Here is a 25,147-nt window from a genome sequence, read left to right as displayed (position 1 = left end):
TCAATACTGAGGTTCGAATTTTTTTCTATAGAAAAAAATTTTGCCTCTATACTGAGGTTCGAATTTTTTTCTATAGAAAAAAATATGTCTCAATACTGAGTTTTGAATTTTTTTCTATAGAAAAAAATAGGCCTCAATACTGTGGTTCGAATTTTTTTCTATAGAAAAAATAGGCCTCAATACTGAGGTTCGAATTTCTTTTTTCTATAGAAAAAATATGCCTCAATACTGAGGTTTGAATTTTTTCTATAGAAAACAATCCTCAATACTGAGGTTTGAATTTTTTCTATAGAAAAAATCCTCAATACTGAGGTTTGAATTTTTTCTATAGAAAACAATCCTCAATACTGAGGTTTGAATTTTTTCTATAGAAAAAATCCTTAATACTGAGGTTCGAATTTTTTTCTATAGAAAAAATATGTCTCAATACTGAGCTTCGAATTTTTTTTCTATGGAAAAAAATCCTCAATACTGAGGTTCGAATTTTTTTCTATGTATTTTTTTTCTATACAGAAAAAAAATGTAAATTCTGAGGATGGTATTTTTTTACCAACATTATTTTTTTTCTAATAATAAACACAGTTATTAAACATTTTAAAATCAATTTAAAATCTCCAAGTAAATGTTTTAAAGACTCAAAAAATTTATTTAAAAAAATCATAAATTAAAAAAGCCCCGAAAAAATATATTTTTTAAAATAAAATGAAAGAAGAAGATCTAATTATGGCACGCAATCTGGTTGCCGAATCACAGGAAGCATCACCCAGTACCTCACCGGTGCCGCTGCGTCGCAATCGTGTTCAAGACATACTCGAAAGAAGGAGTCAATTTCGGTGAGTAACAATTTATTTTTCCTCCAAAAAAATAATTACAAAAAAACAATAATAATTTATGCATTCACGTGTTCGAAAATGTTATTTTTAATTTATATATTTTTATTGTTTTGGCACTTCTGTGAGGTAACTCAGAATTTTTTTTTTTTTTTTTTGACAATTTATGTGTAATTTTAGAATGACATTGTGTACATTTGTTTATGCAAATCTTTGGTGAATACTTTTCGTGTTTTGTTTATTTTTTTGACAATTTCCTGTTTGCAAATTATCCCCTCCAAAAACAATAAAAAAAATGAAACGTGATTTTGTTTGTGGTTGTTATTGTTAAGTATTTTTGTGTGTTATGAATGAATTTTGGTTTCAATGGTATGTGCCTGTGGAATGGAATTGAAACGGAATCTTGAAATGTATTTGTGTGGTATTTGTATTACTTTAAAGAACAATCACGTCATTTGCTTGTAAGAGATCACAAGAATTTCTATCATATTCTCTTTGTAATATTTGAATGAATATATTTTTCAATATTGCTCTTATTTAACAAGTTGAGATTATAAGAGAAGGACTATGTGAAAAGTCAGTGGCGAGGAGAAAAGGTTATCCAATTTATTAATTATTTTTCTGAAATATGTCATATACATTTGGATTTATTTTTGGATTTATTTTAAAATATGTACAAACTGTAATTTTATAACCTTATTTGGTTGGAAAGTCGTAAATTTTTACCATTTTGTCTATTATTTTCTCACCATTTGCTACATCAATTCTACTTAATCAAAGTAGTTATTGAAAGCTTGAACTAAACAAATTCTTTTTACATATTCAAACGTTTATTTTCCCATTCCCATCATTTCATTTTTTAACAAAAATAAACGTTACTTTGTCTTCTTTACCTAAAAATCGCTACTGGCAATGCTACATTGCCGCAAGTATTGCCATATTAAATAAATTACAATTCTTTCTACGTTTCTCTCTCAGTGGGGATATCAATACATGTGAAATTGCATGTTTTCTTTAAAAGGGGCAAAATAAGAAGAAGCACGTGGTATAAAATTTTAATTTAGATATAAATTTATGTATTATATTAATAAATATGAAGAAATAGATTCAAAAATTAAAAAAATAATATTTGTTGTTACTATATGTTAAGTTTTTAGACATTTAAAGGTTTGTAGTATGGGCTATCAAAACTAATTCAGCAGTCCTGATTTTAGATTATTTTATTCGAATTATTATTCAGCTGGTCTGAGTTGAGGATTTGTATTGGAAGCCTGATTCATCTGGACTGAATTGAAAATTCCCCCACAAAAAATTCAGTCTGATCTAATCGAAATCTAATTGAGTCCGTTGGATTTGAATGCCTTGCACTTGAATGCCTTGCATAAAGCGGCGTTGCTGCGGACAAACTTTGAATTGTTAATGAAATATTCATGGATTCTTTAAAAGTTATAAAAAACTTAATTATATCAGTTAATATTAGAATAAAATAATTTTTAATAGTTTTGGATTAACTTGCGTTAAAGGGTTACAACGGAATAGCCTTGTAATGTTATAAATGGGAGATAAATGGTCGGTTTTTGTTCTGCTAAAGGGTGGAACCCAACCTACTGACAACAATAAAAGTCAAATTATGCCAATTTTCTTCAAAAATGTATTTGGGACAAAGGCATATCTACTGTCGAGCCAGCTGTCTCTGAACAATAAAATCAACCACTTTTCAAAACCAAAAATAAAGAATTGGGAACAAACCAATGTTTAAAAATGATTAACATTCTTCTAATCATTTTTAAACATTGGTTTGTTCTGATATTTTGGCCATTTTCTTCTCAAAGTTTCGGACATTTATTGTTCAAGGTTCTGACTTTTTTATATACCTTGTTTGTACATTTCAAAAATCTCAACTCAGATGGTATCTTATATGGGAACTAGGCTAAAGTCTTGATCTATATTGTGTATTTTCTGTGACAAGGTGTCCAATTCGTTGAGTTCCAAATGGACTCCATTATGAAAATTCTGATAATGAGCATGACTCTACCTTGTTTTATAAAATGGATTGGCACATATCGTATGGAAAATTGTAATTTAACCGACTATAGCTTTGTCCCCCTTTTTTGAGGTACTTTGTTTGCCCTGGATTCTGCTTTCTTTTATCTTGAATAATAAAGATTAACATTTGTCTTTTTAACTTAATGCGTACAATCTTCTACTCACCAACAAAAGATGCGTAGGTTTTTCAAACCCCAAAAGGAATTGACATTAAGTCATCTTATTCTTTTCCTGTTACTTTATTTAAAACTTTATGTCCTTGGCCCACTTCCTGGATGATAATCGGATGTTAAAAAGCAATGACCGTCCGTTAAAACTAGTTTATAAACAAAAGGGACACTTCAAACGCCTTGTATAACACAGCTGGCACAAATCAAACAAAAAATATTTTTTCATGTTCCGTTATGTCTTCTTTATACTTCTTTCCACGAGCTATTCCCCCATTCACAGTTGGTTCCTTCATTCTCTCGCTCTTGGCTACTGCCAAATGTCGTCGTTTAGTCAAAAGTCGACGTAGTTATCCCTAATTTTCTTGGTGTTTATTTCATCGTCATTAAATAAACAATAAATTCACGCAATTTCGATAGGAAACGCTACAAGAATATCGGCAAAAGCATGACAAACGTGATTGTGAAATAGACCGTGTGGAAAGTGTGGAAAATCCAACAAGGAAAATCATTAGGAAAAAAAGTGAAATCAGTTTTTTTCATTAACACAATACAATAGAGAAGTAAGAAGTAAGAAGAAGGTGAGACAAGTGCAGAGTGCTATTTTTTTTTTTTTTTTTTTTTGAGGAAAGAGAGTGTGAATGCAAAGTGAGTGAGGTGATGAGAGTTAAGTGTGGTTTTTGTAAATAGCAGCCGTCAGAAAACAGAGTTTTGTGGGCTAATGCAGTGTTGCCAAGGTGTGAAGCATGAAATCGTTAACAATGCTTCATACCTGTGTGTAAAATGTATCAAAATAAATAAACACCTACCTCTGGAAAAAAAAGTCGAAAAAATCGAAAAGTTTTTACGAAACAAGAGTTGTTCCAATAATGTTTGTAACTATTAAAAATTAAAGCAACTTAAATTTCTTACTTTTCCCTTTTGGGAGTCTTCTATCAAGTTCAAAATTGCATTTCACTCGGATAAAGTTTGCCAAAAAGAGAACTACGTTTTTGGAATAGGGTATAAGAAAAGGTCACATTTATATATTCAACTTCTTTCTTTCCATAATATTTCACTTATAGAATAGGCAAAAATGTCTCCTAAAAATGTGAGCAATTATTTCCTAGAAAACTAATTTTCTATTATAGAGTTTTTTTTATATTTATACACTTGATTTCATACTCCAGGTGTTATAAAAATATATTATTAACTGGCAATTTTAACCCGGACATTGTAAATTTGTTCTCTCCTTATATCCAATAAGAAAACTAAGATTTCAATTTCACAATGTTTTGCACAATTTCACAATTCAATTGAACTTGGCAACTCTGCATTGAAATCTCGGCCGAACAACAACTCTTTGTATTTCCGCATAACCCACAAAAACACAACACACCGAAACGGAAACAAAAACAAAACACACTCTCTCAACATCATTCTCACTGTCATAGATTTTGACATCATTTGATAAGAAAAACAACAGAGCTGGAGACAGAAGAACACCACATATCTATCAATAATCATTCCAATTAGGATAATTTTTCTGATAAGAAACGACAATAATTTTTTAACAAGAAAGTTAATATCTACATGAGTTGTTGTTAATTTAAAAAGAGGAAATTCAGTTATTTTATTTCTCTTGTTCCTTCGTATGTTTGCGATTAATAATTTTACCTGTGTTGGCCAAGTTAGCTTATCGTTGGTTCGTGTATCAGTTGGCAGTTTGGTGGTCGACAACAACCACAACAACAGCAACAAAAATTAGTACAAAAATATAAAAGAAAATCGTGTGTGTTAACAAATTAATAAAGCAAAACAAAAACAACGAGAACTGCTAAAATAATGTCGAAATCACAAATCAATGGTGGCCTACCAACAACATTTCGACGTAGCAAAAGTGGCATCGATAGCAATTTGCCAAAGATTGGCGGCAGCAGCAGCAACATCAAGACTGCAAATCATTCCAACAACAGCTCCATCAACACCACCAGCACCGCCACAACGACGAAGACGACAACAACACCACTCACCTCATCAGCTGGGGTGAGTAGTGTTGTTGGTGTAACACCAGCCCTGGAGTGTCCACCCCCTGCCACAGCCAAAGACCAGTTAAGTGTTAATCGTTTAAGTGCGGGTGGTAATGCATCTTCGGCCCCGGGGCCCGGTGGTACAAGTTCATCGCCTGATGTGGAAGCCATGCGAGAATGGTGGTAAGTAATTAATAATTAATTGACAAATTGATAACTAAAAATATATTTCTAGTATATTCAGCAAACTATTAAAACTATGGATGAATAATAAAATAGAATTTAAAACCAGTGACTGACTTGGTTGGAAAGGTTGCGGAATATAATTATTGTTTATGAGGTTGCTCAAGGGAGAATAAATTATTAATTTGGCTGAGGGGAAAGGATTGAAAACTGACTACATCTAAAATGAATGTCTTTGGTTGCTATGCCTTTGGCTAAATCAGAAGATTATTTCAAGAGCTAAAATTCAATTAGCTGAACTACATTTATTGGAGTGGATGAGGATTTTCTATTTGCTGAGTATGAAATTCATGTGAATATGGATTAATTGCAACTAAAAAAGTTATACATTTCCAGGTTGAAACAAATTTGTTATTAACATAACTAGGGTGGAATAAATTGAAGTTTTCCTAGTGAAAATCGTATTCAGCTGATCGTTATTGAAGTTTAATCAATGAAATCTTGGTTCTGCTGCGCCGATTTCAAGGGTTCTCAAAATAAAACTTAATTCGGTTTGGCTAAATTGAAGTTCCTCTAATGGAAAACTAATTCAGCAGTACTGATTTTAGGTTATCTTATTCGAATTTATATTCAGCTGGTCTGAGTTGAGGATTTTTAGTGGAAACGCAATTCATTTGGACTGATTTAAAAATTCTCCCGCAAAAAATTCAGTCTGATCTAATCGAAATCTAATTGAACTGGTTGGATTTGGAGATTTCCTAACGCAACCGGTTTCAGCTTAGAAGAAATCGAAGTTCTCCTACTGGGAACCTAAATCTTCAGTCTTAATTTTAAATTGCCTCAGCGAAAACCTTATTCATCTGGTCTGAGTTGAGGATTTGTAGTGGAAACCCAATTCATAGAATCTGAATTAAAAATTTCCCCACAAAAAATGCAGTCCGATCTAATCGAAATCTATTTCAGCTGGTTCGAGTTAGAGATTACCTAATGCAGACCGGTTTCAGCTTAGAATAAATCGAAGTTCTCCTGCTTGAAACCTAATTCATCAGTCTTGATTTTAAATTGTCTGAGTAAAAACCTGGGCTGAGTATACATTTTTTTGTAAGCTGAATATACATTTTTTTGAGGTAAACTAATCTCATCTGGTTTGAATAAATATTTCGTTGAGTGTTGCATTTTTTAAGCAGGGCCGAATTGTAATATTCCTTATTGAACCCCAGTTTAGTTTGATGTTTCTTCTGCACATTCTGATTCCATTCAATACAACTTTGTTCCATGCAAATCCTTATAATATTTATATATTTTGTATAACAACAAATTAAAATGCTGATTGATAAGTTGTAAATTCAATCTGTTGATTGTCTTGCTCGCGGAGGCTATTCCTTTGCTTTTTTCTCGCATCGCTTGATTTAATAATATTAATTACATTTTTTTATTGTTTCAAAGGTTTTGTTTACGTTTTCGCGATTTCTGATAACAAAGCCAGTCAATGACTAGAAAAGAAAATTACGATTCTTTTTACGGTTGAATGCAGTTCTGCGAAAGAAGAATCTGGTGATAAGGTTTTATTGGAACCCATCCTCCTTATCTCTTAAACTAAGTGAACAGACATCTGCGTTAACTAGGATTGTTATTGGTAGTTTTGTACCGATTATCGAAATTAGCTGAAAATAATAAGGGTATATTAGAACTCATATTTTTTCCAATGTAGATTTTAATAATTTATACAACCCATTTAACCATATGTCTGATTTCAGATACCAAACAAAAAAAATGTGGGAAAATTGGTTTTTGGGTTATTCAACCCCCATTCTCCTTTTCATTGAGGCAAAGCTAACAATTATTTGTCTAAATTGAAAATGAAAACGAAATAACAAATATTAATGACAAAATAATTGGGTGAATGATATTTGTTTTTATTGTTGCTTTTGTTGTTGTTGTTTTTTTTTTTTGTGACAAACGTTTTAAATTTCATGCCTAAACTAATTCAACCATGACAAATGATGTTTTCAGTTTTGTTTGTGAATTAACTAAACTGCAGTTATCAAAATGATCAAATATGAGAGTTGTAATTATCCAATTTTAGCAGCATATTAAAAATGTATTATTATTAACTCAAGAATTTATAAAAATATTATTATAAAAAAATAATTTTAAAAAATTATTTCCAAGGTTTTTTAATTTTAAAAATATTTTGGGATTACTTACCCCCTAATTGCCGATCTAGAATTATCAAATATGAAATTGTCAATTGTCAGGAGTTACGACCCTCTTACGTCTACTGGGTTAGATTAAAAAACTGCAACCAACTTCGGACTGCTCTCATTTCTAAGCCACTTGTCCTGTTAAAATTATTCCAGTGACAGCCCATTATATTGATTACTAGCGTACACAAGCATTTTGCTGAGAATTTTCCAGAAAAAATAATTATTCGTGATGAAATTCAAGAGTGATAGTGTGATTTCTTTATCTTCTTTTGTGTCTCGTACCATCGCTCGTTACCGTGGTTATACTGGTAGCGTAGCCCGACATCAAGGAAGTGGACGGAAGAAAACAGCAACATCAGCAAAAATTGTTCGAAAAGAAGGAGAAGTGACCTGATCGAAACCATCGCAGTATTCCATTCGGCAAATATTGAAAAAAGAGCTCGGGCTAAAGCCATTGAAATTCCAAAAAGTGCAAGAACTTACACCGCAAAATAGACTCAAAAGTGCTAAAGAGTTGCTTCGCTTGGTCGAAAGTGGTGAACTGCCGAATTTGATTTTTTCCGATGAGATAACATTCATTGTCCAGCAGTTTATAAACGAACGAACTGATCGTGTTTACTTGCCAAAGAGGCCAACCTTGGGCACGCAAATATTTTGGCCGCAGACCTTGGATGTTGCAACAGGACTCAGCACCAGCGCACTCACATCACCCAAGGTGCCATGATTACAAAATGAGGTTCCTCACTTAATTTCCAGCGCCCCGTGGCCACCAAAATCTCCGGATACCAAATCCGTTGGACTATTGTGTCTGGAGTATTTTAGAAAGCAAGGTTTGCACTAAAAAATACTAATGTGTTGATCACCTCTAGCAAGCGCTTCGCCGGGAATGGGCCAAAATACCGCAGAGCATCATTCGGGCTGCGTGTGACGGTTTCATTGGCCGTTTGAAGGCCATTGCTCGTGCCAAAGGTGGCCAATTCGAACAAATCTAAACTTATTCTAAAATTTGAAGCTATTTCCAACAATTTTTGCTTTCATTCAAAAAAATTTAAAAAAAAAAATTAAAATTATGGCTTTTGACTTTCTTGTGGATTTTTTTTATCTCCCAGTAATTGTCAATTTTGGAAGCATATTTAAATAGTTTTTTTTTTAATAATAATTTATAAAAATAAATTTAGAAAATTATTTCCAAAGGTTCGTTTGTTGATTAGAGCAGTAATTTCAAAAATCTCTTTTCGATGACTTACCTCTTAATTTTCAATCTTGAATTATCAAATACGAAATTGTCAATTCCAAGAGTTACGACCCTCTTACGTGTACATCCAAGCCTTTCCATCGTACTGGCAACTATTTTGAAATTGTTGTCCTTTTTCCATTGATTTTCCCGCTTAGCAAATTATACATTCCCCCCGAACTACTTAACTATGCCGTTTGATGATATCTTCCTTGTTGCGGCAATAATCTTCTCGAGACATTCCAACATCCACATCATCAGCCATGGCATATCATCATCAGGGTACCACTTATATATCAGCTTGAATTTAAATTGATTACATGCGTTATGTGATGACGATTCGTAGCGTTCGCCACTACTCTTTGATTTAACAAATTGTTGCTCTTCCTCAGCAGAGGTATGATGACAGCCATGATTGTTCAACATCCACATCATCATTGTTATGCCTTGGGGAAGACCATTAGAACTAGACTAGAGGAGAAGGAGGAGAATGATGATGATACGGCAATGTTGAATAATTCTTCATTTCAGGCCTTCCGCATTTAGAGGGGTGTCATTATGATGGGACACTCGTCGAATCACAAAGTCTAATTTTGAACTTAGATTAGAATTTTATTTCTCATTTCGAAATGAATCAATTTGCAATGTCGGAGAATTGAAGTACAAGAAATGGCCAAAGTAAAACAGACTCTTGATAAAGCCAGATAAATGTGTGGGTATGACGACTAGCTGTTCCTTTTCTTAAATGGCATTTCGAAACACAAAACGGCAACAATTTATTTAAGCACTTAATAACATGTTTAATTTTTTTTATTATATTTTTAATGATTTTTTATTTATCTCCCTCTCGGGATTTCGTTGTGTTTGGGTGGCAAAACTCGTTTTTTTGCTGGTCATTATTTATTAATAAATAATTATTATGATTGTTATTTTTTTTTTTCAGTTACCCAGACATTTGAACAAAAAAATTGTTATATCCGATTCTGTAAATTTCCACCAATTGATATTGAATTTTAATAACATTTCAATTTTTTGTCACGATAATCCATTTTGGCATAAATAAGAATCTAATTTAATTCCCAGCTCTCGTTGAGATGTGCATTTTTTCGCACCCCAGCCATGCCATGCCATGCCACCTATGGATTCCTGCCATTTTTATGTGCATTGATGATCGGCTTTTTGACTTTTCATCTATTTTTCCATAGGTTCTGATCGAGTGTGTATGTGTGTGTGTGCATGAGTTTCTAACAACACCCCAATTGATATTTATTTATGCTTGAGAAATTACAGTCACGTTTGGAAAGGTATCATCATGATGATGACGATGATCATCATCATCATCGTGTGGAATACATCATCACACCACGATTACGTTCGCTATCACCATCAAGAATGCAAGCCAGCCAGTCGGCTACATCAGACCCAGCTTAGATTCTAAAATGTCTAGCGACGACGGCGGCGGCCTGATTGCCTGCCTGCCTGGCTTTACTGACTAACTGACTATCATTGAAAATTAAAATTCAATAACGAGTCAGTCAGACAGAGAGGGTGAGAGGAGATGCTTTCAAAAGCGTTTTTGAATATAACGAACAAAAAAAATTAAAATTTAAAATATACAACGAAAATGAACAAGTGTAAAAAAGTAATCATAACCAATGGACGAACGAACGGACGAATGATCACAGCATGATATTGCGTGTCTTTATTAAAAAGTCTAATTTTTAAGATATTGGAGAAAAAATAAAAAAAAATAAATCTGAAATTATTCAAAAATCCAATTCAAATACATATTATGGGGGCTTCAGTGGGTACATTTTATTTGGCTAAATTGGGGATACATTTTTTAAAATTGTTGAAATATTTTTAATTTTTCTAAAATTATATATAAAATATATTATATTTTTATTTATTTATTCGGTTATTTTACGCTATCTGAATAAGATGGATAACGTTTTTTACGATATCGGAAAAAAGGTGGATAACCATTTTACGATATCCAGATGTAGTATATTCCGTTTTAAATCGTTTTACGATATCTATATAAAGTAGATAACAGTTTTACGATATTTGGATAGGGTGAATAACCATTTTACGATATCTAAAGAACATATGTAATCATTTTACGATATGCGGAAAAAATGGATAATGGATAAAATGGATGTTTTACGATATATGGATAACCATTTTACGATATTTCATAACGTATACCATTTTAATAAACATTTTACGATATGTGTAAAAAATTACAATATTTTTTACGGTATATGGATAACCATTTTACGATATTTCATAACGTATACACCATTTAAACATTTTACGATGTTTGCACATAATTTTACGATATCTAAAGTGGATTAACATTTTACGATATGTAGAAAAAATTATAATATTTTTTACGATATATGGAAAAAGTTATATTTTTACGAAATATGGAAAAAGTATAATATTTGTTACGATATATGGATAACCATTCTACGATATTTCATATACCATTTTTAAACATTTTACGATATTTGCACATAATTTCAAGATATCTAAAGTGCATAACCATTTTACGATATGTGGAAAAATTATAATTTTTTTAAGATATATGGATAACCATTTTAGGATATTTCACAACGCATATAATTTTTTTTTAATTTTTAAACATTTTACGATATTTGCACATCATTTTACGATATATAAATAGAGTGGATGACAAATTTACGATATGGGGATAACATGTATAATATTTTTACGATATCGAAATAATGTGGATAAACCTTTAAAGGTATCTGGATAAACACAAAAAGATATCGGGATGTTATTTTTAAACATTTTACGATATTTGAATAAAGCGAAGGCCAAACTTACGATATGAGGATAAAATGGACAATATTTATACGACTGAATAATGGATGACGATATGAAAACAATGCGGATAACCATTTTACGATATTTGGACAACGTGGATAAACATAACAAGATATTATGATGTCATTGGCATCCTATGACTTTTTAAACTATTTCACGATAAATTAATAATCCGGATCACAATTTCGCAATATGTGGATAATATTTTTATGATATCGAGAGATCCGCAATTGAAAATATTTATTTTTCCATCGCTTTTTTAAATACATATTTTTTTAAATCATGATTTTAAAAATTGTTTTATATTTTTTTCCTAATCGTCGTAAATTTTACAAAATTTTGAAAAAAGAAGTCCTTAATTTTAAAATAAAAATTTTAGTCCACAATTTTCGTTTTTTTAAAGAATTGAAAATTTTCCAAATACCGTTTTTGAAAGAAAAATAAGTCCGGGAGTTATTTATTTGAAAAATTGAAAAATTCTATTTTTTCGAATTTTGCGACTTTCAAAATATTTAAAAAAAATGTGGATTTTAGCGAAAAAAAATTTAAAAAATCTTATTTATTTTTAAAAGTTTTTAAATATTTTTTCTTTAATTTTTTTTCGATTTCGATTTTTTTTTAAATCATACATTTTCCAAATACCCTTTTTTTAAAGAAAAATAAGTCTGACAGTTAGATATTTGAAAAGTATTAAAAAATTGGAAAAAAATATAAATTTTAGTCCACAATTTTCAATTCTTTTAAATCAAAAATTTTCCATATACCCTTTTTTAAAGAAATATTTTTTTTAATTTCGGATTTTTTTCAAAAAATTGTAGTTTTAATTTTTTTTTTTCACAAAATTTTCCCAATTCTATCATTTTTTCAGCTTTCTTAATTTTTTATTGTATTTTAATTTGGTCCTTCGATCCATGCTATAACAAAAAATATATTCCAAATTACTGCCTATTTTTAGGGTGGCAATAAATGATGACCATTTCCATCATCACTGTTGCTTTATGAATGACTTGATCAACCCAACAATGATGGACTGCCTTGTTTTTTTATTGGGTGTTATCTTATCTTTGCCGCCGATACATGATTCAACGTCACATTCTCAAACATATGTTTTTTATGTTCGGAAATTCAAATCAAAACATATGTTGTTGATATTGAAATTTATTTTCACTTCAAACATTCCATGAATTATGTATTAGAAATTATCCTTTTCTAGCGGATATGATGGAAGTTCTAGTAGGCTTTTTTCGTGATTCAATTGAGAAATGGGAATTTTTTTAATTAATGTTTTTTTTATGGAAACAATGTAGGCGAGGCTAAAAATAGCAATGTAAATGATCGAAAAAAGTCCATAGAGGAAGAATCTCATTCAAAATTGGTTGAATGAGATGAATACCAAATTGGTGCATTCTTTCGAAATTCGTGCACACTCACGTGAGATTTTTACAAGGAAAATATATTTTTTTAATTAAAAACATTATTGCGAAAGTTGAAAATTTGAAAAATGTTGAAAATTTAAAAAAAAAAATTTTAAATGTTAAAAATTTGTAAAAAAAAATTGAAAATTTTGAAAATTTTTTGACCCCAAAAAACTCAAATCTATTTAAAAATATTTTTATTTATATATATTTTTATATTTATATATATTTTTTACTCACCACCCTAATAAATAAACGCTAACATGATATTCTATAATCACCTTAGTCTCTAACATTTTAGTATCGACCGAAAACTGGAAAAATCTAAACACCAATTATTAATAAATAATTGCACTTAGATCGACCTCATATTGCCTTGTCAATCAGCCAGGGAACAGCTGATCGATTTCCCGCACTTCCACTGTTTCCCGTTATCGCCACGAAAACAAAACAAAAACGACATTAATTTAATCCACACTCCAATAATGACTGCTTACTCGCGATTAATTGAAATTAATAATAATGAGAGATTATTATGATTATTTTGTGAAAACAAAGAGCACGGGAGAGAGAGAGATTGCAGTTCCACTCATTTTTTAAGGGAATTATAGAAGAGAAAACTCAGTCTCTTATTTTGTATTGGGGAAATATTCAGTGGATTTGATATTGTCAGGGGATTTGATATTGCCGTAGGAAATCTCCGATTCAGCCTGGGCTGAAAAGGGGTTTCCATAGGAAATCTCCAATTCAGCCCGGGCTGAATAGGGGTTTCCATAGGAAATCTGCAATTCAGCCTGGGCTGAATAGGGGTTTCCATAGGAAATCTGCAATTCAGCCTGGGCTGAATAGGGGTTTCCATAGGAAATCTCCAATTCAGCCCGGGCTGAATAGGGGTTTCCATAGGATATCTGCAATTCAGCCTGGGCTGAATAGGGGTTTCCATAGGAAATCTCCAGTTCAGCCTGGCTGAATAGGGCTTTCCATAGGAAATTTCCAATTCAGCCTGGCTGAATAGGGCTTTCCATAGGAAATCTCCAATTCAGCCTGTTGTTATTGTTCCATTGTTGCTTTTGTTTCGCTGAGCTTTGTTGCCATTGTATCTCTTGTGTTTTATTAATTCTCTCTTCATTTGTGCGGTCTTTCTGAAGTGCAAAACTTTTATTTTCAAAATATTCATCGATAAGCACACACACAGAGACACACACACAGAGACACACACACATGCTCAGAGCCACAAAGCGCTGATGGCGGGCGGCACACGTTAAACGACAGCAAAAATCCACTCAATTTTTCAGTTGGTCTTGGACACTTTGACGTATTGGTTGTGTACTGGCGTTGTTTGTCTGTCGATTTGCTGTGTACGCCGTCTTGTTTTTCGTTTTCATATCCAGCAGCTCGCGATTAGAACACCAAGTTATGATTGCAGATCGGATAACACGCGATCGCTGATATACAAAAGTCGGTTGCTGTCGGGCGTTAACAAACTAGAATCTCGCTTCCGAATCAGGTGCTAAATGCAAATCAAAAGGCATTGTGACTTTAGGAGGTATCTAACCAAGATTTGACTGACTGACTGACCATCATCGTCTCCTTCTCCGCCGCTAAGCTTTGAAATCGTGCGCATCGCATCCATAAGCAAACAAAATCGCGTGTTTTTTCGGCTTTAACAGCTTTCCGTGTTGTTGCTGCTGTTATCGTTGTTGCAATTTAGTGTGAGCGCCTAGATAAATTAGCATGAAATACTAAAAAAACAACAGCATACAATTTTGACTAAAATTTGTGTTTGGTCTATGTGTGTGTGTGTGTGAGACATTTAATTGTGTGTGTGTGCGTGTATTTTATTCCATTTCAACTGGTATTATTATTATTTTTGTGTTAACATTCGTCTAAAGATTTTTTTTTTGGTAAAAAACTAGTTAGTCTGGGCTTAAAACAAAAGTTAAATAAAAAAACAGCAAAATTTTTTGACTTAAACAGTGGCGGTGAAAAGTGTGAATATATAAAAATATAAAATTCAAATAGAATTTTGGGAAACTTTAATTCAGAACAGCTGGATTAAGATTTCCATGGAAAGAAGATTTGCATTCTGAAGAGGTGTTTCCATGGGAAATCTCCGGCTCAGCCTGGCTGAAAAGGGGTTTCCATGGGAAATCTCCAATTCAGCCTGGCTGAATAGGGGTTTCCTTAGGATATCTTCAATTCTGCCTGGCTAAATAGGGGTTTTCTTAAAAATTCTCAAATTCAGCCTGGCTGAATAGGGGTTTTCTTAGAAAATCTCCAATTCAGCCTGGGCTAAATAGGGGTTTCCATAGGAAATCTCCAACTCAACCTGGCTGAATAGGCGTTTTCAAAGGAAATATTCTTTTCAGCCTGAGCTGAATAGGGGTTTCCATGGGAAATCTCCAATTCAGCCTGGCTGAATAGGGGTTTCCATAGAAAATCTCCAAATCAGCCAGCCTGAATAGTGGGTGTCTAAAAGAAATCTCCAATTCAGCCTGGCTGAATAAGGGTTTCCATAGGAAATATCCAATTCAGCCTGGTCTGAATATGGGGTTTCCTTATAGGAAATCTCAAATTCAGAATGGGCTGAATAGGGGTTTCTATAGGAAATCTCCAATTCAGCCTGGCTGAATAGGGGTTTCCATAGGAAATCTCCAATTCAGCCTGGCTGAATAGGGGTTTCCATAGGAATCTCCAATTCAGCCTGGCTGAGTAGGGGTTTCCATAGGAAATCTCCAATTCAGCCTGGCTGAATAGAAGTCTCCATAGGAGATCTTCAATTCAGCCTGGTTGAATAGAAGTCTCCATAGGAGATCTTTAATTCAGGCTGGCTGAATAGAAGTCTCCATAGGAGATCTTCAATTCAGCCTGGCTGAATAGAAGTCTCCGTAGGAGATCTTCAATTCAGCCTAGCTGAATAGAAGTCTTCATAGGAGATCTTCAATTCAGCCTGGCTGAATAGAAGTCTCCATAGGAGATCTTCAATTCAGCCTGGCTGAATAGAAGTCTCCATAGGAGATCTTCAATACAGCCTGGCTGAATAGAAGTCTTCATAGGAGATCTTCAATTCCGCCTGGCTGAATAGAAGTCTCCATGGGAGATCTTCAATTTAGCCTGGCTGAATAGAAGTCTCCAAAGGAGAACTTCAATTCTGCCTGGCTGAATAGAAGTCTCCAAAGGAGAACTTCAATTCAGCCTGGCTGAATAGAAGTCTCCATAGGAGATCTTCAATTCAGCCTGGCTGAATAGAAGTCTCCATAGGAGATCTTCAATTCAGCCTGGCTGAATAGAAGTCTCCATAGGAGATCTGCAATTCAGCCTGGCTGAATAGAAGTCTCCATAGGAGATCTTCAATTCAGCTTGGCTGAATAGAAGTCTCCATAGGAGATCTTCAATTCAGCTTGGCTGAATAGAAGTCTCCATAGGAGATCTTCAATTCAGCTTGGCTGAATAGAAGTCTCCATAGATCTTCAATTCAGCTTGGCTGAATAGAAGTCTCCATAGGAGATCTTCAATTCAGCTTGGCTGAATAGAAGTCTCTATAGGAGATCTTCAATTCAGTTCAGCCTGGCTGAATGGAAGTCTCCATAGGAGATCTTCAATTCAGTTCAGCCTGGCTGAATAGAATTCTCCATAGGAGATCTTCAATTCAGCCTGGGCTGAATAGAGGTTTCCATAGGAAACCCCAATTCAGCCTGGGCTAAATAGCAGCTTTCCTGTGGAGGCCACGAAAACTTTTGCCCTCTAGTGTACCTTTTGAAAATTGTTTTTGGCTATTTTTGTTTCTTGTCTTCAGGCCATACCGAAATTTATTGTTAGTAGCTGCTACTTTTTCGCCTTTTTAGACGTTATTTAATACTACCAAATTGGTTATCGGTCAGTACGATCATTCCAATACCATTGCCGTGCTCCCCCTTCCCCTTCCTATGATGCTAATCATGACTAGCTCCAATTTTGTTGTTGTTGATTTATTTATTTTATGATATTTACCTCAACAGTGTGTGTGAGGGTAGGTCGGCTAATCGTTGTTGTCAGTTTCAAGTCTTTCTCAAACAAATTGAAAAATGAAATGTTGCTAAATTTCGAATTAATTTCAAGTATTTGCCCATTTGGAGCCCATAAATGAGGGTTCGGGGTACTAGAATTGAAAGCTGTTACTTGACAGGCCAATATTTTTATTATTGAGCAATCTTTGAACCCTCAATTCAATTTGAAACTGGAATCCGAAGTCGGGCAGATACATGGAATTTTATTACGTTTCAGATTCTAAAATAATTATTGGTATTGAATTTAAATATCTGAAATTAATTAAATTCTAGATATTTATAGGAATGACCTCTTGATTTATTTTTATTTTGGTTTATCCCTCAAACCGGTTTTTTGTGGGAAATTTACAGATCGGACTGGCTGAATGGAAATTGGTTGGGATTTCCATAAAAAATCTTCTATGCAGCCAGGATGAATAGGGCTTTCCATAGGAAACCTTCAATACTTCTTGGCTGAATTGCAAATTCCGCTTAGTTAATTGCTTAAGAAAATTTCCACCTTTTTTTAGTTTAGCTCAGCTTTATTTTTCGTTCTACATTCTGTGCTTTATTTCCTGTATTTCTGCTGAGGCACTGCTGCAACATTCAACCTCAATTACTAAGCAGCTATTTAATGCTCCGTCGTATTTTTCTTTCTTTAAGAAACAAAGAAGAAAATCGTTTTAGTTTTGCCCTCAACCATTGCTGCTCGGTTTTATTTCAAAAACCCAAAGACGGACGTCACCTGGCTGCCTTAAAGTTCAAGTAAAGCAAAAGAAAATCCAGCGAGGGCTTACAGCGAGCGAGTGGAGTCGTATTGGTATCACGCTTTCTCTTTTTGGTGGTATTACAGCCGATGGTCATGGGGGCAATGTAAAGTAAATTAAAACAATGAAATCCATGACTACACCATACATCCGACCCTCCGTCGCCCACTTAGTTGGGTTGTTACTCTACCATTAAGCAATTAAAGTTGACATATTTTTCGTTCAGACACGGTCTGAGAGTCAGCTGTTGTGGCTCAAAGAAGTTTCCCTTTCGCGCGAGGAAATGATTGCCAGTGTTTCATTGCCAAAACGTTTCAAAGCAAACCAAGACCCACCAGCCAATGGAGCCTGAATTGAACCGCAATATTTGGACGTTCATTCATTCATTGCTGAGGCTTTACATGCACGCACCGGCTGGCTGGCTGGCTATTTTGTTGTTGTTTTCTTTTTCTTGTTGGCCACACAAACCCACTGAACTATATTGGTGGGCCAGGCACCGGGCCAACTGAAACGCCGTCACCTCGTCATCGTCTCCGTGGTGGTGGTGGTGGTACATTAACCATTTATGGTTAAAACAAACATGTTGCCCAACTGACCACAACTGACGTTATGTCTGACAGTCGTAGACCGAACTTCTGTGGAATGTCGAACATCGTAGAATGGCTCTAGTTGCTGTTGCAGACTTGGACTATGACAAAGTTTTTGTGTTTTTAGATTGCTAGCATGAGGTTGACACTCACACGTCCGTCACCATGGGAGGGCAGGAGGTTGAGTGATTTGTTGTAGTTGTTTTTGAGTGTAATTGGTTTTGACTGAATTATTCATGTGACAAACTTATTAACGTAATTTAGAAAAAACGCTTAGGTATTTCTGAAGAAATGAACAAAAACAACGACGGCAAAGGTTGAAAAATGAACTGGATTTCAATTTTGTCCGGTTGCATTAAAATTCCAAGAAGTCTAAGCGGAATTAGGTTTCCAATAAGAAATCTAAAATACAGATTTCTTATTGGAAGATCTTCTATGGAAGATCTTCAATTCAAAAGTCTCCATAGGTGATTAGAATTAATTAGAAGTCGCCAAAGGAAATTTAAATATAAGTCTCCAAAGAAGATCATAATAGAAATCCCCACAGGAGAACTTCAATTCAGCCTGGCTAAATAGAAGTCTCCATAAGGGAGCTTCAATTCAGCCTGGCTGAATAGAAGTCTCCATAGGAGAGATTCAATTCAGCCTGGCTGAATAGAAGTCTCCATTGGAGAGCTTCAATTCAGCCTGGCTGAATAGAAGTCTCCATTGGAGAGCTTCAATTCAGCCTGGCTGAATAGAAGTCTCCATTGGAGAGCTTCAAGTCAGCCTGGCTGAATAGAAGTCTCCTTAGGTGAGCTTCAAGTCAGCCTGGCTGAATAGAAGTCTCCATAGGTGAGCTTCAAGTCAGCCTGGCTGAATAGAAGTCTCGATAGGAGAGATTCAATTCAGCCTGGCTGAATAGAAGTCTCCATTGGAGAGCTTCAATTCAGCCTGGCTGAATAGAAGTCTCCAGAGGTGAGCTTCAACTCAGCCTGGCTGAATAGAAGTCTCCAGAGGGGAGCTTCAACTCAGCCTGGCTGAATAGAAGTCTCCAGAGGGGAGCTTCAACTCTGCTTGGCTGAATAGAAGTCTCCAGAGGTGAGCTTCAACTCAGCTTGGCTGAATAGAAGTCTCTATAACAGATCTTCAATTCAGCCTGGCTGAATAGAAGTCTCCATAGGTGAGCTTCAACTCAGCCTGGCTGAATAGAAGTCTCCAGAGTTGAGCATCAACTCAGCCTGACTGAATAGAAGTCTCCAGAGCTGAGCTTCAACTCAGCTTGGCTGAATAGAAGTCTCCAGAGGTGAGCTTCAACTCAGCCTGGCTGAATAGAAGTCTCCAGAGGTGAGCTTCAACTCAGCTTGGCTGAATAGAAGTCTCCATAGGAGATCATCAATTCAGCCTGGCTGAATAGAAGTCTCCATAGGAGATCTTCAATTCAGCCAGGCTGAATAGAAGTCTCTATAACAGATCTTCAATTCAGCCTGGCTGAATAGAAGTCTCCATAGGAGAGCTTCAATTCAGCCTGGCTGAATAGAAGTCTCCATAGGAGAGCTTCAATTCAGCCTGGCTGAATAGAAGTCTCCATAGGAGAGCTTCAATTCAGCCTGGCTGAATAGAAGTCTCCATAGGAGAGCTTCAATTCAGCCTGGCTGAATAGAAGTCTCCATAGGAGAGCTTCAATTCAGCCTGGCTGAATAGAAGTCTCCATAGGAGAGCTTCAATTCAGCCTGGCTGAATAGAAGTCTCCATAGGAGAGCTTCAATTCAGCCTGGCTGAATAGAAGTCTCCATAGGAGAGCTTCAATTCAGCCTGGCTGAATAGAAGTCTCCATAGGAGAGCTTCAATTCAGCCTGGCTGAATAGAAGTCTCCATAGGAGAGCTTCAATTCAGCCTGGCTGAATAGAAGTCTCCATAGGAGAGCTTCAATTCAGCCTGGCTGAATAGAAGTCTCCATAGGAGAGCTTCAATTCAGCCTGGCTGAATAGAAGTCTCCATAGGAGAGCTTCAATTCAGCCTGGCTGAATAGAAGTCTCCATAGGAGAGCTTCAATTCAGCCTGGCTGAATAGAAGTCTCCATAGGAGAGCTTCAATTCAGCCTGGCTGAATAGAAGTCTCCTTAGGAGAGCTTCAATTCAGCCTGGCTGAATAGAAGTCTCCATAGGAGAGCTTCAATTCAGCCTGGCTGAATAGAAGTCTCCATAGGAGAGCTTCAATTCAGCCTGGCTGAATAGAAGTCTCCGTAGGAGAGCTTCAATTCAGCCTGGCTGAATAGAAGTCTCCATAGGAGAGCTTCAATTCAGCCTGGCTGAATAGAAGTCTCCATAGGAGAGCTTCAATTCAGCCTGGCTGAATAGAAGTCTCCATAGGAGATCTTCAAAAAAGAGTCCATAGGAGATCTTCAATTGAGAAATCTCCATAAGATACCATGAATTCAGAAGTCTCCATTGGAGATCTTAAATTCAGAATATAATAGAAGTCTTCACAGGAGATCTTCGATTTAGAAATCTTCATAGGAGACCATCAAATTAAGAAGTCTCCATAGTAGACCTTCAATCAAGAAGTCTCCATAGAAGATCATATGATTATCTCCAAAGGCTCCATATTGTTGTCTCCAAGTCTCCAAAGGATACCTTCAATTCCAATTGGAAACTTCTGATTCAGCCCTTTTTTGTAGAATATAACCTCAACAATTATTTTTTTTTGGTTGTACTTGTTGTTGCTGTAGTTCTTTTGGATTCCTCAGGAATGTGGCCAACAAAATCTGTTGGCTTTGTTTACATCTTTGTTTCTTGTTGTTGTTGTTGCTGTTTTGCGGTGGCCAAGTTGTCTTACAACTATTACCAATGTTGTCAGAGATCAACTACTTTGTTTTGATTACTCATTTCGTTGTTGTTTTTGTTGTTGTTGCTGTCGTCTTTTTTTGCCAAAAACAACCAAAATTATTGGTATTTATGTCCAATAGCAACAACAACAAGTCTTGCGTTAATGTCCAACTGGGTATGGGTCGGTCGTCTGTTGGTTTTGGTATGACGACCACAACGACGACCACGACGACGAAGACTCTTTGGTTAGAGTTACGGAATGTTGGTATGTTTGGGGTTTTGTTGTTGTTGTTGGTGTTTTGATAAAACAGATCAAGGTTATGTTTACTTTACGCTGTTTATCAATTTTGTTTTGTTTTGTTGGTGTTGAAGAAGAGGAAGACGACACGGACATTAACCGGTCATGAAGCCAGCCAGTGGATCAAATCGAATAGTTGTTAATGGTTAACATCTTCGGGTGTGAACAGGTTGTTGACTAATGATGGTGTTGTTGTGATTTTGATAATAATGGGAAATATTGAATGGAAATTCCATTTGGTATTTAAAAATAGATTACTTCCCATTGAGTGTCGGTCTGGGGGGGGGGGGGACTTTGGACCTTACTTTGGAATTTCTGTCTTTCCTTGAAACTTAAATTCCCCCTCAATTCAATAAAATGTCTACCGTCCCTCCCTCCTTGACTTGTCTGTGGTTGATTGTTCATTACCATGATAATTGAAGGCACATGTATGCATTGGCTGGCTCGCTTCAGTGCCAGCCAATTGCGAATTGGTAGCAATGAGTCTCAGTTACGTTTTTGTACTTGACATTAATTTTTGGCCTACTGCGGGGAGAGAAAATGACTAGATTTCGAAATAATTCAAGGGAAATCTTTCATTAGTGGGGAGAAGTGAGGATCGAAGGTTTTCCAATTGGAGACCTGATTAAAAAATGATCTCTTGGTAGGTCTCTAAGAGAACATTCTTAAATTCAGCTGGGCTGAATAGACCAAAATAGCAAACATTTATGAGTTTTTGGTGGGGTAGGGGGTCAGTAACCCCGAAACTCTGAATTTTTATTTTTAACAAGAGGTTGCTCTTTGTAGATCTCCAACAGAAAAAAAAAATAAATTACACCGCAGATTTCCAATTTGAGATCTCTATTCAGTCCAAATCTGAATAAAGGTCTCTAAAAAAAATAATTTTGCTGGGCTGGCAAACATTTATGGTTTTTGGCGGAATAGAGAATTAATAGCCCCAAAACCCTGACCTTTTATTTGTCACAAGAGGGTGCTCTTTTTAGATCTCCAATAGAAAAAATTTAATTCAGCTGACCTCAGATGTCAATACGAGAACATCAATTCAGCCTGGTTTAAGTAGAGGGTTCCCTAATTCAGCTGGGCTGAATAGACCAAACTAGCAAACATTTATGAATTTTTGGCGGGATAGGGGGTCAGAAACCCCGAAACACTGACTTTTCTTGTCTCAAGAGGGCGCTCTTGGTAGATCTCCTCCAGAAAAATTGTATTTCAGCTGGTCTCAGATTTCAATAGGAGAACATTAATTCAGCCTGTTTTAAGTAGGGGTATCCCGAATTCAGCTGGGCTGAATATACCAAACTAGCAAACATTTTTGAGTTTTGGCGGGTTAGGATTTCAGTAACCCCGAAGCACTGACTTTATTTGTCTCAAGATGGAAGATCTACCAAGAGCACCATCTTGAGACAAATAAAGTCAGTGTTTCAGGGTTACTGACATTCTAACCCGCCAAAACTCAAAAATGCCAAACAGGAAAATTTTAATCCAGCTGGTCTGAGACTTCAATAGGAGAACATCAATTTAGCCCGGTCTAAGTAGGGGTTTCCCTAATTCAGCTGGGCTGAATAGACCCAACTAGCAATCATTTATGATTTTTTTGGCAGGATAGGGGGTCAGTGACCACGAACCACAGACTTTTCTTTTGTTTCAAGAGGCTGCTCTTTTTAGATTTTCAACAGAAAAATTTTAATTCAGCTGGTCTGAGATTTCAATAGGAGAACATCAGTTCAGCCTGGTCAGAACCCTCAAACACTGACCTTTCTTTTGTCTCAAGAAGGTGCTCTTTTTAGATCTCCAATAGAAACATTTTAATTCAGCTGGTCTGAGATTTCAATAGGAGAACATCAGTTCAGCCTGGTCAGAACCCTCAAACACTGACTTTTTTTGTCTCAAGAGGGTACTCATTTTAGATCTCCAACAGAAAAATTTTTTATTCCGTCTGAGATTTCAATAGGAAAACATCAATTCAGCTGGATTTAAATGGGTCTTTTTAGGAAAACTTCAATTCATTTTTCCCCATTTTCTTTAAAAAATCGAATTCGATCCTGATCCTACATTTTCTTTATTGCCTATGGTTTTTTCTTTTATTCAATATTTCATTCCATGTTATTAAAAATTTTCCGGATAATTAAATATTCTACTTCATTTGCGTTGTGTTTATTTGATTTATTCAAATCAAAACAGAGAATATATCAGAACTTATAGTATAGTGTCATTTTTGCTCCGGCACCTGCTATATTTTCCATTCCGATTATTTATTTTACCTTTGTTTGCTTTGTAGAAATATGCAACAGCTCAGGCATTGTGTCATGACTCAGCATTTTGAAAAATGAAAATATTGTTTTCCTATAAAAAAATATATTAAACGAATGATCGGAAGCGAAACCCCTGCGATTTTCCTTCCCCGTGGGGTCTGTTCTGAAAATCAATCAAGCGTATAACTGACTTTGTCTTTTTTAATGAAAGCGGAAAACCCGGAAAGCTTATGCGCATAAATATGCGAGGTCCAAGGAATACCTGCTGCTAAGGGTTCGATCACATTTCCCAATTGCTGCTATTCCCGTTGCGATCGTTTCAATTTCCATAAATTCTCCCCATTGAAATTTAAAGCTTTCATTTGAATTTCGAATGACCATTTCACCAAACATTTCTGAATTTCTCAGGGGGATAGTAGAGGTCATTAAACCCTTAAAAACCTGACATTTTATTTCTCGCAAGAGGGTGCTCCGAGAACGGGATGCCATGATGAACTCCTTTAAAGATTCCAAGTGTATTGGATTTTTCTTTTGGATATGTTAAACAATAACGGTTGTAGATATTTTGCAGAATTTCAAATAGTCCCTCCCCTCCCTCTACCAAAGCGTAAGAAAAAGTAGAAGCAGAAGCGACGAAGTCGAAGTCACACAACTCGCACACACTCAGACAAACCTCCAAAACCATACCGGAACTGCCTGCTGTATGCCAACCGAATGTAGTGTGGAGGCTATTGACGCCGCTCTACGTTGAGGTTGTTATTGTTGTTGTTGGGGGAATTGGTTTTGGGTCTTCTTGTTGTGATTTTTTCGCGGTCAAAGCAATGGCATAATCGATTAAATGATTTCACAAACACACAGACACACACCGCCTTGTGATGGGTGTATGTGTGTGTGTGTGTGCGATTGTTAGTTTGCCAACCCAATCATTGTATAATATTTGTTTAATATGTAATTAACGCTTTTTAATCTTCTTGGTTAATAAAAAAGAGGCTATTAATTTCATGCGACGAAAAAAAAAAACAAGGTATAAATGGAAATACGAAATATTTTGAATGAGGCATTTCCAGGGAGATCTTCAATTTCTCAGAGCTAAAGGGAAGTCTCCAAAGGAGATCTTCAATTTCTCAAGGCAGAATGGAGGTCTCCAAAGGAGATCTTTAATTCCTCAGAGCGGAATGAAAGTCTCCAAATCAGATTTTCAATTTCGCCTGGTTGGATACAAGTCTCCAAAGGAGACCTTCAATTCAGCCCGGCTGAACAGAAGTCTCCAAAGTAGATTTTCAAGTCCACCCGGTTGAATAGAAGTCTCCAAAGAAGATCTCTCGGCTGAATAAAAGTCTTCAACGGGGATCTCCTATTCAGCCTGGCTGAATAAAAGTCTCCAAACGAGATCTCCTATTCACCCCGGCTGAATAGAAGTCCCCAAACGAGATCTCCTATTCACCCCGGCTGAATATAAGTCTCCAA

General features: G+C 35.4%; 1 protein-coding gene across 3 annotated transcripts in view; it reads left to right on the top strand.

Moving 5' to 3' along the window:
- Positions 1-680: 680 nt before the first annotated feature.
- Positions 681-25,147, top strand: part of LOC101899428 (NAD kinase) — a 43,373-nt gene continuing 18,906 nt past the window's right edge. The window contains exons 1-2 of one of the 3 annotated variants that reach the window (XM_059128849.1): positions 3,390-3,624; positions 4,714-5,235. In XM_059128849.1, the coding sequence (XP_058984832.1) occupies positions 4,868-5,235 (368 nt within the window). In that variant the 5' untranslated portion in view covers positions 3,390-3,624; positions 4,714-4,867. Of the gene's footprint in view, positions 834-3,389; positions 3,625-4,611; positions 5,236-25,147 lie in introns of those variants that run through there. The other 2 variants (XM_059128850.1, XM_059128848.1) reach the window with 2 other exon arrangements.

Source organism: Musca domestica, unplaced genomic scaffold, assembly GCF_030504385.1.
Source record: "Musca domestica strain aabys unplaced genomic scaffold, Musca_domestica.polishedcontigs.V.1.1 58, whole genome shotgun sequence".
In the NCBI taxonomy this organism is placed as follows: domain Eukaryota; kingdom Metazoa; phylum Arthropoda; class Insecta; order Diptera; family Muscidae; genus Musca; species Musca domestica.
This window is presented reverse-complemented; position numbering and strand designations above follow the sequence as displayed.